A 17,327-nucleotide genomic window follows, 5' to 3' on the forward strand; every position below is an offset into this window, starting at 1 on the left:
CTCATTTCTAGTGAATTGATCAAGCTCTTCTTGCATATCATTGATCCAGTACTCATCTTGCTCAGCATCAGCAAAGTTCTTTGGCTCATGTATTGATACGAATGCAACATTGCTGAGGTATTTTCTAAGTTGATCCCTGGTCATCAGTTTGTTGTTAGCGGCATCAAGAATGGCTTGTTCTGTATGGCCTCTTGGGATCTTTATTTCCTTTGGTAGTGCTGAGTTGTTTGGAAGAGGTGTTTCTACAATCTCTACAGGAATGGATTGGTCAGCAAATGATATTTCAATTTCTTGCTTACCTTGAGTCAGCTCCTGTATGTTAGGCATTGTGGCTCCTGGTTGATCATCGGAAGCTGAGCCTGGTTCTTCTTCTTCAGGCTGAGCTGACTTACCTGTAGGGTCAGTTTCATCGAACTCAACATGTACAGACTCTTCTACAACTTGAGTTCTTTTATTAAATACTCTATATGCTTTACTGTTCGTTGAATACCCTAAAAAGATCGCCTCATCAGCTTTAGCATCGAATTTAGCAAGGTTGTCTTTTGTATTGAGTATAAAACACTTACACCCAAAGGCACGAAAGTATCCAATGTTGGGATTTCGACCTTTCCAAAGTTCATATGGGGTTTTCTTGAGTATAGGTCTGACTAGAGCCCTATTCAGTATATAACATGCTGTGTGAACAGCTTCACACTAGAAGTACTTTGGAAGCCTATTTTCACTCAGCATTGTCCTAGCTATTTCAACAATAGTTCTATTTTTCCTTTCAACAACCCCATTTTGTTGAGGTGTTCTTGGAGCAGAGAAGTTGTGGTCAATACCACAGGTTTCACAGGATTCATCAAACTGTTGGTTTTTGAATTCTCCACCATTGTCGCTTCTAATGTGAGCTACTTTTAGGTCTTTTTCATTTTCAAGCTTTCTAATCAATGTGGTGAACATCTCAAAGGTTTCATCCTTGCTACTAAGCAAGATGATCCAAGTATACCGAGAGAAATCATCTACAATAACCAAAGAAAATTTCTTACCTCCCAAGCTGAGTGGCTGGATAGGTCCGAAAAGATCTAAGTGTAGTAATTCCAATGGCCTTTTGGTTGAGACGATATTTTTACTATGAAATAACTTTTTAGTTTGTTTGCCTTGCTGACAGGCTTTACATAGTTGATCTTTTTCAAACTTTAATTTGGGTAATCCCTCAACTAATTGCTTTCTAGCTAATTTGGCAAGAAGATCCATACTGACATGGCCAAGTCTTCTATGCCATAGCCAGGAGTTGTCCTCTTTAGATACTAAGCATATATTTTTAGAAAACTGTTTTTCCAAGTTCAACATATATACATTTTCTACACGAGGGGTAGTTAAAATCAATTCATTTGTATTTCCCTCGAGTATTTGACACTTAGTATCATCAAATACAACCCTTCTGCCGCTCTTGCAAAGCTGAGCTACACTCAACAGATTGTATTTGAGACCTTTAACTAAGGAGACAAACTCAATGGTTGGGTTACCTCCGATAGTACCTGAGCCGACTATCTTACCCTTCTTGTTGACTCCAAAGCTTACACTTCCACCTCGTTTAAGCTCTAGTGTGATGAACTGTGTCTCATCACCTGTCATATGCCTTGAGCATGCGCTGTCTATATACCATAGTTTTGACTTCTCCACGCATGTCAAGCTGACCTGCAATTTAGACTATTCATTTTTAGGTACCCAATTTCTTTTGGGTCCTTTCTTGTTAGTATAGACAGGAGCAAAGTCATGTTTTAACTTATGACGGCATACTTTTATGGTGTGGCCTGGTTTACCACAGAAGTCATAAAAAGGTACCCTTTGTGGGTTGAACTGAGTATAGTCAGCATTATTGTGTCGGGCATGCCAACATATTTTTATGGTATGCCCTTTTCTTCCGCAGAAGTCACATTTGACAGTCCGCTTGTTATGCCAACACACATCCTTTGTGTGTCCCCGTTTTCCACAACACTCACATTGAGTGATTTGCTTATGCTGACTGTTATTTGCGTACTCAGCATGGGCTTTATTTCTGTTTAAGCCCTTCCCTTGACTTTGTAATTGTGTGATATCCTTCCTAAGTTTCTTTGACTCAGATTGGACCTCCATGACAAACTTATGTAAGATTTGCATATTGGTATGCAAGTCAGAGTTGTCCTGGAGAAGATATCGGAGATCACTTAGCTTGACCTCTTCAATCTCATCACAGCGCCTGCTGAGTGCCTTAATCTTTTTGTTACACTTCTTAGTTAGTGTATATAAGTCACTCAGGGCATTCACCATTTCATTTCTAAGCAAAAGTAAAGACGTTACCTCATTGTTGTGATTCTCTTGGTCAGTTTCATCAGAAATGTCAGCATGCTCAAGCTGGGATTGGTCAGCTCCATCATCTGCCATAAAACATATGTTGGCTGTTTCATTTTGCTCAGCTTCAGATGATGTTGACTCATCACTGTCACTCCATGTGGCTACCATAGCCTTTTTGCTTCCCTTCTTCTCTTTCTTGAGATTGGGACAGCTTGACTTGATGTGCCCGGTTTGATGACACTCAAATCATGTGACGGATTTCGAGCTGTCCTTCTTGTACTTGTCGCTTGACTCAACTTTGTACTTATCATTTCTTCTAAATGATCTTTTGCCATTTCTATCATTTCTTCTGAACAGCTTTTTCATCTTTCTGGTGAACATGGCTAATTCCTCATCATCGGTTGACTCTGCTTCAGTTGAGTCTGCTTTCATGACAAGGGATTTTTGTTTCTTATCCTCTGATTTTTCTTTTTCTTTAGCTTCAAAGTTTTTTATAGAGATTTCATGGGTCAGCAAGGATCCTATCAGCTCATCATATTTGTAGGTAGTCAAGTCTTGGGCTTCTTCTACGGCTGTTTTCTTTGCCTGCCAGCTCTTGGGCAGACTTCTCAGAATTTTCTTCACTTGTTCTTCTTCAGTGAAGTTCTTTCCAAGCCTTTTTAGCTCATTTATAATGTTTGTGAACCTTGCATTCATTTCTGAGATGTCTTCATTCTCCTTCATCTCAAACAGCTCGTAGAGTCTCATATGTTGATTGACTTTAGACTCCTTAACCTTGCTTGTGCCTTCATAGGTTACTTCAAGCTTCTTCCAAATCTCCTGTGCCGACTCACAACCTGAAATCTTATTGTATTCTGCAGCATCTAACGCACAGTGAAGCATGTTTATAGCCGAAGCATTATTTTGTAGTTTTCTGAGGTCATCCTCTATCCACTCAGCCTCACTCTTAACAATTTTCTTATTGTTAATAGTTTTGTATGGCACATGTGGACCTTGAACAATTGCAAGCCATGCACTCATGTTTGTGGCTTGAATAAAGTTCTTCATCCTATTCTTCCAGAATGTATAATTTGATCCAAAGAATAGGGGTGGTCTAGTGATTGATAATCCCTCAGGGAGTATCTGTGTTGTTTGGTTTCCAGGAAGGAAACGAGTGCTATTCTCACCCATTTTTAGGGATCAGCTCAAGATTGTAAAATCTCTGAGTAGTGAGCTTTTTGGCTCTGATACCACTTGTTGGTCCCTGATAATTAGTTCCAAGGGGGGGGAGTTAGGAACTAATATAACTTTTTCTCTTTTTAATTAAGCTGACTGGAAGTAATTTTGAAAGTTTAATAACTCTGCTTTTGGTCAGCTTGGTGAGAAATGTTTGAAGACAGCTTTAGTCAGATGTTGACTAAAGTTGTTTTCTTGTGAGTTAAGAATTGACACTCTTGGAGGTCAGCTTCTAACTCAGCACCACTTATTTACTCAATGTCAGCTTAGGCAATTTATATGCTGAGTAAATTTAGCAAACAACACATACAATATAAGAGAGAGTTTAGAGATTACTCAGTACCACTTATCCTAGTTCGGCCTCTCTGCCTACGTCCAGTCCCCAGAGTCCTCCGGGCTTTTTGAATCCAATACTGAGCTCTTTAACGGTAGAGCACAAACCAATTACAAGGCAGTTGAATATGCAAGAGTACCTTCCTCTATTCATCTACTCAACTCCTACTAAGTGCTACAACCCAGCACCTAGATTTCTCTACTGCTGAAATGCTTACAACCAAGCACTCAGTTTTACTCTCTCGATATTTCTATTGATCACAGACTTGTTCCTTTGTGAACTAAAGAACACTTTAGATGATTACAACTCAATCTAGCATTTACACATAGAATAGAAACGTGGGTGTAAGATTCTTTTTGTATTTGAGTGCTTTTGAAACTTTCTCTCTTGTATTTTTCTTTTGATGCTTCAGTGCTTCTATATTTCTTTTGGTTCTTCGATTGTCCTTTTTATAGATAAGAACCTGTGGACTTGATCGTTTAAAATGTCTTGACCGTTGCTACCAAAACGGCTCTTTTGGGGAACATTTTCTGGAAAGCTTCAGACTGTACGCCATTCCCTGCTTCTGTTTTTCTTCAGGTGTCAGGTTGTCTTCTAGCGTCTGTTTTGTTTGTTTGTGCCAGTTGTCTGTTTCCAATAATCCAACGTCCCATGACTCTCGGAATCAGTCTTCTTAGATGTCTTTGAGGTTCCAATTATTGGTGCAGAAGATTGGCAGACTTTGTCTTTTAGTGAAACGGATCCTTCATGCTGTCCTGATGAATACTCAGCTTCGTTTGTTCATGGTTCATGCTGAGTTCCTTCAAGGTCAGCTCCGTTTTGTTTAACGGCTCCTGAAGAGGTCTTCAGCTTTAGTCAGCTTCGTTTTGTTTTCTGAACTTTAAATCCACTCAGCTTCTATTCTGTCATGCTGAGTTCTTTTCTACTCAGCTTCGTTTGTGCTGACTTTTGTCCTGTCTTTTTCTTTATATATTTTTGCACTCAAGATTTAACAAACATATTAGTACAATTAAATCAAAGCATCTAAATTTAATTGCCTTTTAATCATGGATGATTTTGTCAAATCAAAATCTTGTGGAAAGGTGTTTCAACAGCATGCTGTGTGGACAGCTTCACCCCAGAAGTACTTTGGAAGCCTATTTTCACTCAGCATTGTCCTAGCAATTTCGACAATTGTTCTGTTCTTCCTTTCAACAACCCCATTTTGTTGAGGTGTTCTAAGAGCAGAGAAATTATGGTCAATACCACTGACTTCACAGAATTCGTCAAACTGTTGGTTTTTTAATTCTCCACCATTATCACTTCTAATATGAGCTACTCTTAGGTCTTTGTCATTTTCAAGCTTTTTAATTAATGTTGTGAACATCTCAAATGTTTCATCCTTGCTACTCAGCAAGATGATCCAAGTATACCGAGAGAAATCGTCTACAATGACTAAGGAGAATTTCTTACCCGCCAAGCTGAGTGGCTGGACAGGTCCGAAAAGGTCCAAATGTAGTAATTCCAATGGTCTCTTGGTTGAGGCAATGTTTTTACTTTGAAAAGACTTTTTCGTTTGTTTACCTTGCTGACAAGCATTACACAGTTGATCTTTTTCAAATTTGAGTTTGGGCAATCCCCCAAATAGTTGCTTTCTAGCTAATTTGGCAAGGAGGTCCATGCTTACATGACCAAGTCTCATATGCCATAGCCAGGAGTTATCATCTTTAGATACTAAGCATATATTTTTGGAAAACTGTTTTTCTAAACTCAACATATATACATTATCAACACGAGGGGCAGTTAAAATCAAATTATTTGTTTTTCCCTCGAGTATCCGACACTGAGTAGCATCAAATATAACCTGTCTATCGCTATCACAAAGCTGAGCTACGCTCAATAGGTTATATTTGAGACCCTTAACTAAGGAGACTGACTCAATGGTGGGGTTACCTCCGATAGTACCTGATCCTACTATCTTACCCTTCTTATTATCTCCAAAGCTTACGTTTCCACCTCGTTTAAGCTCAAGTGTGATGAACTGAGTTTCATCACCAGTCATGTGCCTCGAGCATGCGCTATCAATATACCATAGTTTTGATTTTTCCACGCATCTCAGGCTCACCTGCATTTTAAATCATTCATCTTTAGGTACCCAATTCTTTTTGGGTCCTCGTGGGTTAGCATAGACAGGTGCAAAGTCATGTTTTAATTTGTGACGGCATACTTTTATGGTGTGGCCTTGTTTACCACAGAAATCACAATGAGTTACCCTTTTAGGGTGACTTTGTTTTTGGTCAGCACCATTGTGTTGAGCATGCCAACAAACCTTAGTGGTATGCCCTTTCTTTCCACAGAAGTCACATTGGACAATCCGCTTGTTGTACCAACACACATCTGTTGTGTGTCCCCTTTTCCCACAACAGTCACACTGAGTGAACTGTCTACGCTTACTAGTACATGAGTACTCAGCATGGGATTTATTTGAACCTTTTATTTGGTTCTGTAGGTTTGTGACATCCTTTTTTAGTTTCTTTGAATCTGATTGGACTTCCGAGACAAACTTGTGCATAATTTCCATGTTGCTATGCAAAGTTGAGTTGTCTTGGAGAAGATATCGAAGGTCACTAAGTTTGACCTATTCAATCTCGTCACACTGCCTGCTGAGTGCCTTTATTTTCTTATTACACTTTTTGGTCAGTGTATATAAATCACTCAGAGCGTTAACCATTTCATTTCTAAGCAAGTGTAAGGATGTTACCTCATTTGAGTATTCCTCTTGTTCAGATTCTTCAGAGAGGTCAGCTTGCTCAGATTGAGTGAGGTCAGCAGCATCATCGACCATGAAGGATATATTTGCTGACTCATTGGCATCAGCTTCAGATGATGTTGACTCATCGCTGTCACTCCATGTGGCCACCATTGCCTTTTTGCTTCCCTTCTTTTCTTTCTTTAAGTTGGGACAGCTTGACTTAATGTGCCCAGCTTGATGGCACTCGAAGCATGTGATAGGCTTGGAGCTGTCCTTTTTGTATTTATCACTGGACTCAGCTTTGTACCTATCGCCTCTTTTGAATGTTCTCTTGCTGTTCTTTTCATTCTTTCTGAACAACTCCTTCATCTTCCTTGTGAACATGACCATTTCCTCATCATCTGATGAGTCAGCTTCGGTTGAGTCAGCTTTCATGACAAGTGATTTTTGTTTCTTGTCTTCTGACTTTTCTTTTGCTTCGAAGTTTTTCATAGAAATCTCATGAGTCAGTAGAGATCCGATCAGCTCGTCATATTTATATGTGGTCAAGTCTTGAGCTTCCTCCACAGCCATTTTCTTAGCTTGCCAGCTCTTGGGTAAGCTTCTCAAGATTTTCTTCACCTGCTCTTCTTCAGTGAAGTTCTTGCCGAGTCTCTTCAGCTCATTTATGATGTTGGTGAATCTAGCGTTCATTCCAGAGATGTCCTCATTGTCGTTCATCTCGAACAGCTCGTATAATCTCATATGTTGGTTCACCTTTGATTCCTTGACCTTGCTTGTACCTTCATATGTTACTTCAAGCTTTTTCCAAATCTCCTGTGCTGACTCGCAACCTGAAATCTTATTGTATTCTGCAGCATCTAGCGCACAGTGAAGCATATTGATAGCCGAAGCATTGTTTTGTAATTTTTTAAGGTCATCTTCTGACCACTCAGTTTCACTCTTAACAACTTTCTCATTGTTAACAGTTTTATAAGGCACATATGGGCCTTGAACTATTACAAGCCATGCACTCATGTTTGTGGCTTGAATAAAGTTCTTCATCCTATTCTTCCAGAATGTATAATTAGATCCAAAGAATAGGGGAGGCCGACTAATTGATAATCCCTCGGGGAGTATCTGTGTTGTTTGGTTCCCTGGAAGGAAACGAGTGCTGTTCTCAGCCATTTATCGGGATCAGCTCAAGATAGTTATATCTTTGAGTAGTGAGCTATTAGGCTCTGATACCACTTGTTGGTCCCGTGTGATTAGTTCCAAGGGGTGGGGGGGGGGTTAGGAACTAATATAACTTTTTCGTTTTAATTATGCTGACTTAATATAATTCTTTGAGTTTTACAACTCAGCTTTGGTCAGCACGGCCAAGTGAGGCGTACGACAGTTTTAGTCAGATACTGACTAGAGCTATTTTACTTACGAGTTGGGAAATGACACTTTTGTGGTCATCTTCCAACTCAGCACTCTGATTTACTCAGTGTTAGCTTAAATGATTTATATACTGAGTAAATATAACAAGCAACACATACAAATATATATTGGGAGAGAGTTAGAAATTACTCAGCACGACTTATCCTAGTTCGACCTCTCCACCTACGTCCAGTCCCCAGAATCCCTCCGGGCTTTTTAAATCCAATACTGAGCTCTTTAAAGGTAGAGCACAAACCGTTTATAAGGCAGTTGAATATGCAAGAGTACCGTCCTCTATTCGTCTACTCAACTCCTACTAAGTGCTATAACCGAACACCTAGATTTCTACCACTGAGTACTTAAAACCGAGTACTCAGCACAACTCTCTCAATTTTACAATTGATACAAAATTGTTCTTTTTCACACAAAGAACACTTTAGATGATTTACAAAAAATCACTCTAGCTTTTACACAGAGATGGAAATGTGGTGTAAGATCTTTTTCTTGTTTTGATGTGCTTTTGTATGTATGATATCTCTTGTATTTCGGCAAAGGATCCAAGAAGTGTACTTGTCCTTTTATAGTTGAGGTCTGAAGCAGAAATGATTTGAACCCGGAATTATCTGTTGGATTCGAACGGCTTTTTCCTTGCGACATGTTCTGGTCAGCTTCAGATTTGCAGGCCAATCCTGTCGTCTGAATTCCGTAGGCGCCAGGCTTGTCTTCTTCTCGCAGTTTTGTCTTTTTGTACAGGTTTCGTCTTTTAGCTTTTGGACAGTTGACCCATGCATCTCGAAATTAACTTTTTGCGCAATTCCAAGGTTTCTATTATTGGTGCAGATAGTTGTCGGATCTTGTCTTTTATTAAACGGATCATTGGTGTTGTCCTTAAAATCATTCAGCATGACTTTGATAGCCGTTGTCTTTGATTGTTGCCAATTCCGATACTGAGTTACCTTTCACTCAGCTTCCACGGTCAGCTTCGTTCTGCAAGATATAGTTCTGAGGAAGACTTCTCTTCTTTTATGCTGAGTTGCTCTTTACTCAGCCTTTGTGATCAGCTTCATTTGTAAGCTTCGGTTCTGAAGAAGACCTTCCTTCTTTCGTACTGAGTCATTCGTTACTCAGCTCGTGCTATGTTATCATGCTGACTTCGTTCTGTCTTATTTTGATTCCTGTTCTTTAAATGTTTTTATACTCAATATTGAACAAATGCATTAGTACAATTAAATCAAAACACTTAAATTTAATTGTCTTAATCATGGATTAACTTAAACAATTTTGTCAAATTAAAATCACGTTAGAAAGGTGTTTCAACAACTTTTACCAAATATACCACTATTTAAGTTGACTTTTTACCTTGGGAATAGATAAAGTTACTAGTAGATGCAATTAATATGAGTGTAACAAAGTCTTTTACTTAAAATTAATTGTATTTCTTAATTAGTGTATATTAACCTTAAAAGACATGTATTATGGACCACAAAGAGTATTATCTTATATGTCTAAAATTATTTTTAAAAAATTTAGTTTATCTTGTATGAATAGTAATCAAGTTAATTCAAAATGCATTATTAAAATAGTTAACGGGTTAGCTCAGTTGATACATCCGCACGCACAAAAATGTATGTTAAAATAAATAAATCTCTGCTTATAAACTTTATTTATGGTTATATTTAATGTAAAATATCCAAAAAAATATTAATAAAATCTGTTATAAAATGTATGGAAAACGGAAATAGAAATGTGGGAAAACGTGTAAATATTAAAAATATATGGATATATTTATAAATATTAAAAATATAAAGACATATTTATAAATATTAAAAAATATAATAAAAGTAATCATAAATTATATAAGTAATTAATTTATTAGTTCATATATTTTGACAAAACATACTGTTTAGTCCCTGTATTTTCAAAAACACATGGTAAGGTCCCTAACATTTTTCTCAATGAACTGTTTACCCTTTATTATTTAGCTATTTGTATGGAGAACAAGAAAAAGAACAGACCCAATGCTTACGAATTTGAACGATTAAGAAGAAAATGAAGAAGAAGAACACTCAAAGTTGATTTCAGATGCATTAGAGTTTAAAAGAAAGAAAAATAAAGGAAAAGAAGAACGAAAATCCAAATTGACTAACATAATCTTCATGAGAGTCTAACGACATGGACTAAACAGTTCACCGAGAAAAACGTTAGGGATTTTACCGTGTGTTTTTAAAACTATAGGGATTAAACAGTGTGTTTTATCAAAATATAGAGATTAATAAATTAATTACCCTAAATTATATATACATAAATTAATTATTGATAAAACATAGAATGTGTAATTAAATTCTTTAGGCTGCTGAACACGGTAGAAACTATGTTTAATTTGTTTTTGACAAAGTAAGCATTTACTTGGTGTGTTTTCACCATTGGATGAATTTTACATTCCATCATACAATGGTGAAAAAAACCAAGTAACACCTAAAAAAGATACAATAAAAAATAAAAATGAACAGTAAAAAATATAATACAATTCTAGAAGCCTCCGTACTCCATCCAGAACCAGTCGAAGAAGAAGAAGAAATCGCCGCCGGACAAGAAGAAATCGTTATCAGGTTGCAACCCAGACCAGACTCAAATTAAAAAAACCCAGATCATATTTAGAAGAAGAAATCATGGAGATATAATACCTTTTTTCTCAAATCTGGATATTGATCGATCTCAAGAAGGTTCAGATTGGAGAAATTTAAGTGTGGGGTAAGTGTTTATATAGAAATAGATACTTGACGATTGAAATCAGTATATGTTTTTCACTGAATTTGAACCAATTTCAGTTTCTCAGAATCCGAATCAGTATATGGTTTAAATCTCTTATTTACTATTTCTAAATTTCCCAATCTGTTACCCTAACAGAGTAATTTTGCCTTGTGCAAGTTCATAGGATAGGGGTGATCATGGCGCAAGGTAGCAACAAGAGAAATAAACCAAATATACTGATAGCAGGAACACCTGGAACTGGGAAAACTACGACTTCATTGGCTCTAGCAGAGGCAACCCAGCTCCGCCACATAAATATAGGAGATTTGGTTAGAGAGAAGAATTTGCATGATGGTTGGGATGAGCAATTTGAATGTCATGTCATCAATGAGGACCTGGTATCCTATTTGTTTCTTCTATTTAAGTACCCAAATTATTTAGGGTTTGTGATATTAAATTGAATTTCATAAAGTGTTGAGTGACTATGCAAGGTATGTGATGAGCTTGAAGATATTATGCAAGAAGGGGGAAACATAGTTGACTACCATGGCTGTGATTTTTTTCCTGAGCGATGGTTTGATCGAGTTGTGGTGCTTCAAACCGAAAATTCTATCTTGTATGATCGGCTGACTAAAAGGTAACTAATTTCCCTTTCATTCACTTATTGCATATTTAGTTTCCTGGTGTGATTATTGACTGAAAAAGTTAAATCTTTTTTTCTTTTCTTCCGTAAAGGGAGTACTCGCAGAAGAAGATATCGAACAATATAGAGTGTGAAATATTCCAAATACTTCTAGAGGAGGCAAAAGACAGTTACTCAGAAGACATTGTTGTGGCACTAAGGAGTGATTCTATTGAAGACATCAGTAGAAATGTTGGTACTTTGACAGATTGGGTGAGGAATTGGTAATTGGGAGTATAATCCTGTTTTTTCTGTTTCAAAGTACCAGTTGGGAATGTTTCTGATATGCTTTCCAATGCTGTTAGATTAGATTTTGTGTCTTGGTAACGAATAATTTACCAGCTCTATATTGGAATTTGCTACATGAATATGCATGTTTTTCAATTAGAAATGTATGTTTCTTCTAATCTAATCTTGTATAGAAGAGGGTCTAAAGTGAAGTGTCCAAGCCTCCCAGTACGGTAAAGATTAAGCAATTTACTATGAGCTTCCTCCCCTATTTCTCTAGGCAACTCAAAGGCTTCTTCCAATGCTCTAAACTGCATCTCCATACCCACTTCATTTTCCACTTTACCATCAAAACATGAAATTGTCTCGTATAGAATTCGGCGAGCCTCTTACCTGAGTGTGATCTGTGAGCGTTTTCCGTTTCATGCCTGATGGTCCTTCACTTGAACACTCTGCTTTGTGGTCTTTATATGATATATTGTTTCCATGGGTGGACAACTTTGCCCATTTCTTATATTCATCACTGAGATTGAGGATAGCCAGAAAATATTGAGCAACTTCTTTTTCTCCAACCAAGCAATCTCTAATTGCTCCTGCATATGAAACGTCTGAGTCCAAAACAAAGAATAAAGGAGCAATTTATTGGGGGTTGGGTTGGGCTGAGAGGTGTGCCATAGTTTCACCTGTTATAGCTAGCTTGGAGCAGATATCATCGGCATCAAGAATCTGAGGCGGCAAGATGCCTGGGGTGTCCAACACATAGATATTGGGATGGCTACCGAACAACAATCATGTACATGCATTTTCTTTTTTTAGTTTTTCGCATTTACTTTTGAGCTTTCATTTTCAATTACAGTATCTGAAAAACAATTCTGAAAACTCTAAACAAGTATTTCCTAGTTTGAACTATTCAAAACTTTTATAAAGAATCAGCGATTTCATTTCTCTTTTGAAGCATATTCTTTTCCTTCTGAGAATGAAAATCCGTTCTCAAAACAAAAACAGAATAGATCCAATGCTACCTTCTCCTTTACTGGAGATGTGATGTAAAGATACATGAAATATATAGGTACCTTCTAATTGAACTTTTTCCCCCTTTAGTTCTTATTGTCGTAGTATCAGAATTAAAGAATGCTTACATGCCTTGAGGCTGCTGATATCTTTTGTTTCTCCTGGATGTGGAGTCACTTTTGCATGCTTCAACTTTCCTTTCTCTAAGAAAACCACTCACATGTTTTCAGAATTTACTACAGGAAAAGAGAAACGAATAGAAATTTCAGAAGGTCTAATTACCTACCTGCAGCACTAATCCTTCCAATCTGATGCAAAGAATTGCACAAGGCTGACTTGCCAACATTTGGAATCCCAACCATCATCATTGTTATGGTATGACCAGCAGTATTATCAATGTTCAATTTTCTGATTTGGGATTGCAAGAAGTTGAGGAACTACAGAAAGTTTAACCATTATAAGTTGTGAACCTAAAGAAGAAGAAGAAATGGAAGGGACAATGCAAACAGAACAAAGAGAGCTTAAAATGAAGATTACCTCTTAGACATTGTCCTTGTTATGAGAATTAAGCGAAAAAGAAATGCAGTTTGGTTGGTCGAAGTACTTGATCCAATCTTATAAAATAAAGGACATACATTAAAATTGGATGTAAACTAATCATTGGATTGTGGAAAGGGAGTAACTTGCCTTAAGTTGAGACCGATTAGCAAGATCCATCTTGTTCATCACTATGATGTGGTGAGAGGGAGGAAGGCAATTCGTGAGCAGCTGACACTCTGAAGACAAAGGAACTTGAAAGTGACATTTTATTGAACACTTGGATGAAGTAGAAAATACGAGATTGGATGAAGACAAAGGAACCTGAAAGTGACATCTTCAGGTGTTCCTCCTCTCCATTGTATTAGCAATTTAGTAGTAGCCTGATTGCCCCTCTTAACCATCTTCCTTTCGAGTATTGAATGTGGTGCAGGCAGGGAAATCTCTGTATCTGGTAAGGGAACATGTGCTATTTGTTGATCAGCAACCATTTTCCAGAGCTGTGACACATGGAAGATTGGATGAATAGCAGAATCCGCTGGTAGATTGAGCTTGTATGCTACTTGGCCAATCTTATCAATGACTTGATAGGGACCATAATACAGTAGTGATAGTTTGTAGTTAGAACGTTGCTCTACGATGCGTTGCTTGTAGGGCCGCAATTTGACAAACACCATATCTCCTATCACAAAAGTCCTCTCAGTCCTGTGTTCATCAGCCTGTTGCTTCATTCTGTGTTGTGCTCTCTGTAACTGTTGTTTCATGATCACAAGTGCTAACTCCCTGGTCTGCTGACTCGATATTAGAATCTCCAAGAAAGTAGGGGATGTGTAAAGGTGGTGGAATACCATACACAATCTCAAAGGGAGTCATGTTTGTTGAAGTATGGTAGTTGGTGTTATACCACCATTCAGCCAAGGATAATCATCCTTCCCATTGTTTAGGATTAGTATGTGTCATGCATCTAAGGTAGGTCTCCAGACACCTATTTACTACCTCAGTCTGCCCATCAATTTGAGGGTGGTAACAATTCAGTCCAAAAATGGCTGAGAAAAACAGGGTCCCTGTCACTCACTATGGATGCAGGCAATCCATATAGCTTGAATATATTATTTAGAAACAACTGAGCCACAGACTTTGTAGTATAAGGATGAGATAAGCTCAAAAAATGAGCATACTTACGGAGTCTGTCCACTACCACCAAAATCACCTCCTTGCCATTAGACTTGGATAAGCCTTCTATGAAATCCATACTGATTTCAGTCCAAATGTTGTTGGGAATTGGCAGCGGTTGTAGAAGTCCTGGATAGCTGACATTTTCGTACTTACAGGTTTGGCAAACAACACAATTTCTGATGTAGTTTCTGATGTCCCTGTACATGCCCTTCTAGTAGAAAAGGAATTGCAGTCTCTTAGAAGTTGCCTGAACCTCGAAATGCCCTCCTAATGTAGAGTTATGCATTAGCTGTAATAGTTTGAGCTTAAGGGCCTTGTCATCCCCAATCACCAGTCTCCATTTCCTTCTCAATAGAGAACCATTCCAAGTGTAGGGACACCCTTTTGGACTATTACTTTGCAGCCCTTTAATGATCTCCTGCACTTTGACATCTGAAACCCAACTAGCCTCAATCTCTGGTAACAAACTCCTCACGGAAGTAGAAACTGTTAAAGCAGCAAACTCAGCGGCATGTAGCCTGGATAAAGCGCCAGCAACTATATTTTCCTTTCCCTTCTTGTGTATGATCTCAAAACCATACCCAAATAGCTTAGTTATGTATTTATGCTGGTGGGATGTAGTAATTCTATGTTCTAGTAGAAACTTGAGGCTTCTATGATCAGTTTTAATCAGAAATTTCCTATGGGCCACATAGTGATCCCACTTCCTCACCGCATAAACTACTGCTGATAAAGCTTGATGCTTCATAGCTAATGATTTGCTGATGTAAGCTATAGGGTGACTCTCTTGCATCAACACTGCCCCAATTCCCTTGTCAGAGGCATCTGTTTCTATTATGAATTGTTTATCAGGATAAGGTAAGGCCAAAACAGGAGCAGAGGTAAGGGCTTCTTTGAGTGTCATGAAAGCTTCAGTAGCTTTTTCCCCCAATGGAACCGATCCTTCTTCAATAAATCTGTGAGAGGCTTACTAATTACTCCATACTTCTAAATAAACCTCCTATAGTATCCAACTAGCCCCAATAACCCCCTTAACTGCTTAATATTGGTTGGTAAGGGCCAGTTTTCCACAGCTTCAATCTTCCTAGGGTCAGTTGACACCCCCCTTTATGTATTACATGTCTAAGATACTCAACAGAATCGGTCACAAATGAGCATTTACTCTTCTTAGCTAGCAATTGGTGGGTTTGTAGCTTAAGGAAAACAGATTTAAGGTGGTGAACATGAGTGTCCATATCGGGGATGTATACTAGAATATCATCAAAGAAAACAAGGACGAACTTCCTTAGGAAAGGCTTAAATATCTCATTCATTAAACTTTGGAATGTTGAAGGGGCATTTGTCAAGCCAAAGGGCATCACCACAAACTCATAATGCCCCTCATAAGTCCTAAATGCAGTTTTATGAATGTCTGCAGGATTTTATCCTTATTTGGTAATAGCCAGAGGTTAGATCTATCTTAGTAAATACAGCTGATGCATATAATTCATCAAAGAGTTCCTCAATCACAGGTATTGGAAACCTATCCTTAACAGTTTTCCTATTAAGCTCCCTATAATCTATGCACATCCTCCATGTATTATCTTTCTTCTTTACTAACACTACAGGGGAAGAATATGGACTGACACTGTGTTGTATAGTGCCCTTATCAAGCAATTCTTGTACCATCTGTTCTACCACGTCTTTCTGCAGAAAGGAATGCTTATAGGGACGAAGGTTAACAAGGGTTGCTCCTTCAATAAGTGGTATTTTATGGTCATGGTTTCTTTGAGGAGGTAAGGAAGTGATTTTATCAAAAAGGGAATTGAATTCAGTGGGCAAGGGTATTAATGCTTCAAGGATGTCAGGGATATGGGCAGTGTCGTCTGTTTGTTGTATTTGGGCTAGGAAAGCTGTATGGCCATGATTCAACATCCTTAGCATATTACTTTCAGATATAAACTTGACTGAAGTACTAGTCAAGCCCTGTAAAGTATTCTTAGTATCATTCATATCAAATGTCATAGATAGTTTTTGAAAATTCCAGAAAATATCCCCTAGAGTTACTAGCCATTGCACTCCCAAAACTACTTCACATATCCTCCTAAAGTCATGACTATAAAGTCTACTAGATATTCGTGACCTTGCATCATCCATCGAAAGTTTTCACATATATAACAACTCATAATTTCCTGACCATTAGCTACTATAATCTTCACAGGCTCAATCATTTTCAAAACACAACCCAACCCCTTAGCCAAAGTAAGATCTGGGATATTAAAAGTGCTACCTGAATCAATCAGAATATGTAAAGCTTTCTTTTTGTAGGTGCCCTTAAGCCTCATAGTCCTTGGAGCTGACTTGAGCATACTTCCCATAGCACATAGTGAGATAGTTGGCACTTCAGTAATGCCCTACATCTACCTCTTCCACTTCTTCGGAAAACTCCTCTTCTGGGCATTCCTGGACCATTATCATGTGCATATACTTTTTCTTGCACTGATGGCCAGGCACAAATTTATCATCACACCAGAAGCAAAGGTTCTTAGCCCTTTTGCCTGCTATCTCTGCTTCTGTCACACTATGGGCTTTTAGTGGTGGTGGTGGTGGTGTTTTTGGGGTTTGGTAAGCTGTGGGCATGTTTTTAGGGTAGGTAGAATTTGTGAGCAACTTTTGGATAGGAGGAGTAGGTAATAAGGGTGGTCTGTGTGTTTTTCCTAGTGGTGTTGTAGTGTTAGGGAAAGTTATAGTTGGAATAGATTTATTCTGTATAGATCTACCTGGTTTAGTTGCATTTAAATAGGAATCCTGCATCCTTGCTAAAGCATAAGCTTGTTGTAGAGTTTTTGGACCCAACATTTGCAATGGATACCCCAATTCATCTTTTAATCCACTCAAAAAATAACTTAGGATATTCTCTTCAGTCAAAGTTACCTTGTGTGAGCATATATCGAATGCTTCGA

The 17,327-nt window shown here is 38.0% G+C and overlaps 1 protein-coding gene and 1 pseudogene across 2 annotated transcripts; one reads left to right on the forward strand and one right to left on the reverse strand.

The window, feature by feature from the left end:
• The first annotated feature begins 10,523 nt into the window (after positions 1 to 10,523).
• LOC136228789 (adenylate kinase isoenzyme 6 homolog) lies at positions 10,524 to 11,801 on the forward strand. 2 transcript variants are annotated; one of them, XM_066017265.1, is made up of 4 exons: positions 10,524 to 10,751; positions 10,936 to 11,149; positions 11,243 to 11,388; positions 11,487 to 11,801. In XM_066017265.1, exons 2-4 carry the CDS (start codon positions 10,949 to 10,951, stop codon positions 11,659 to 11,661), a joined length of 522 nt encoding a protein of 173 aa, XP_065873337.1. In that variant the 5' UTR covers positions 10,524 to 10,751; positions 10,936 to 10,948; the 3' UTR covers positions 11,662 to 11,801. The 2 variants fall into 2 exon arrangements, with proteins under 2 accessions (XP_065873337.1, XP_065873336.1); XM_066017264.1 differs by having other exon boundaries at positions 10,525 to 10,751; positions 10,929 to 11,149.
• A 12-nt stretch (positions 11,802 to 11,813) lies between these two features.
• On the reverse strand, positions 11,814 to 14,060 carry LOC136229863 (DAR GTPase 2, mitochondrial-like; annotated as a pseudogene).
• Between the last annotated feature and the right edge of the window lie 3,267 nt (positions 14,061 to 17,327).

This window comes from Euphorbia lathyris, chromosome 5, assembly GCF_963576675.1.
Source record: "Euphorbia lathyris chromosome 5, ddEupLath1.1, whole genome shotgun sequence".
In the NCBI taxonomy this organism is placed as follows: Eukaryota; Viridiplantae; Streptophyta; class Magnoliopsida; order Malpighiales; family Euphorbiaceae; genus Euphorbia; species Euphorbia lathyris.

Coding starts and splice junctions, on each gene's coding strand:
- LOC136228789 (XM_066017265.1), top strand. CDS start 10,949: ATGGCGCAAGGTAGCAACAAGAGAAATAAACCAAATATACTGATAGCA. Junction 11,150..11,242: donor ATGTCATCAATGAGGACCTG/GTATCCTATTTG, acceptor TGACTATGCAAG/GTATGTGATGAGCTTGAAGA. Junction 11,389..11,486: donor TATGATCGGCTGACTAAAAG/GTAACTAATTTC, acceptor TCTTCCGTAAAG/GGAGTACTCGCAGAAGAAGA.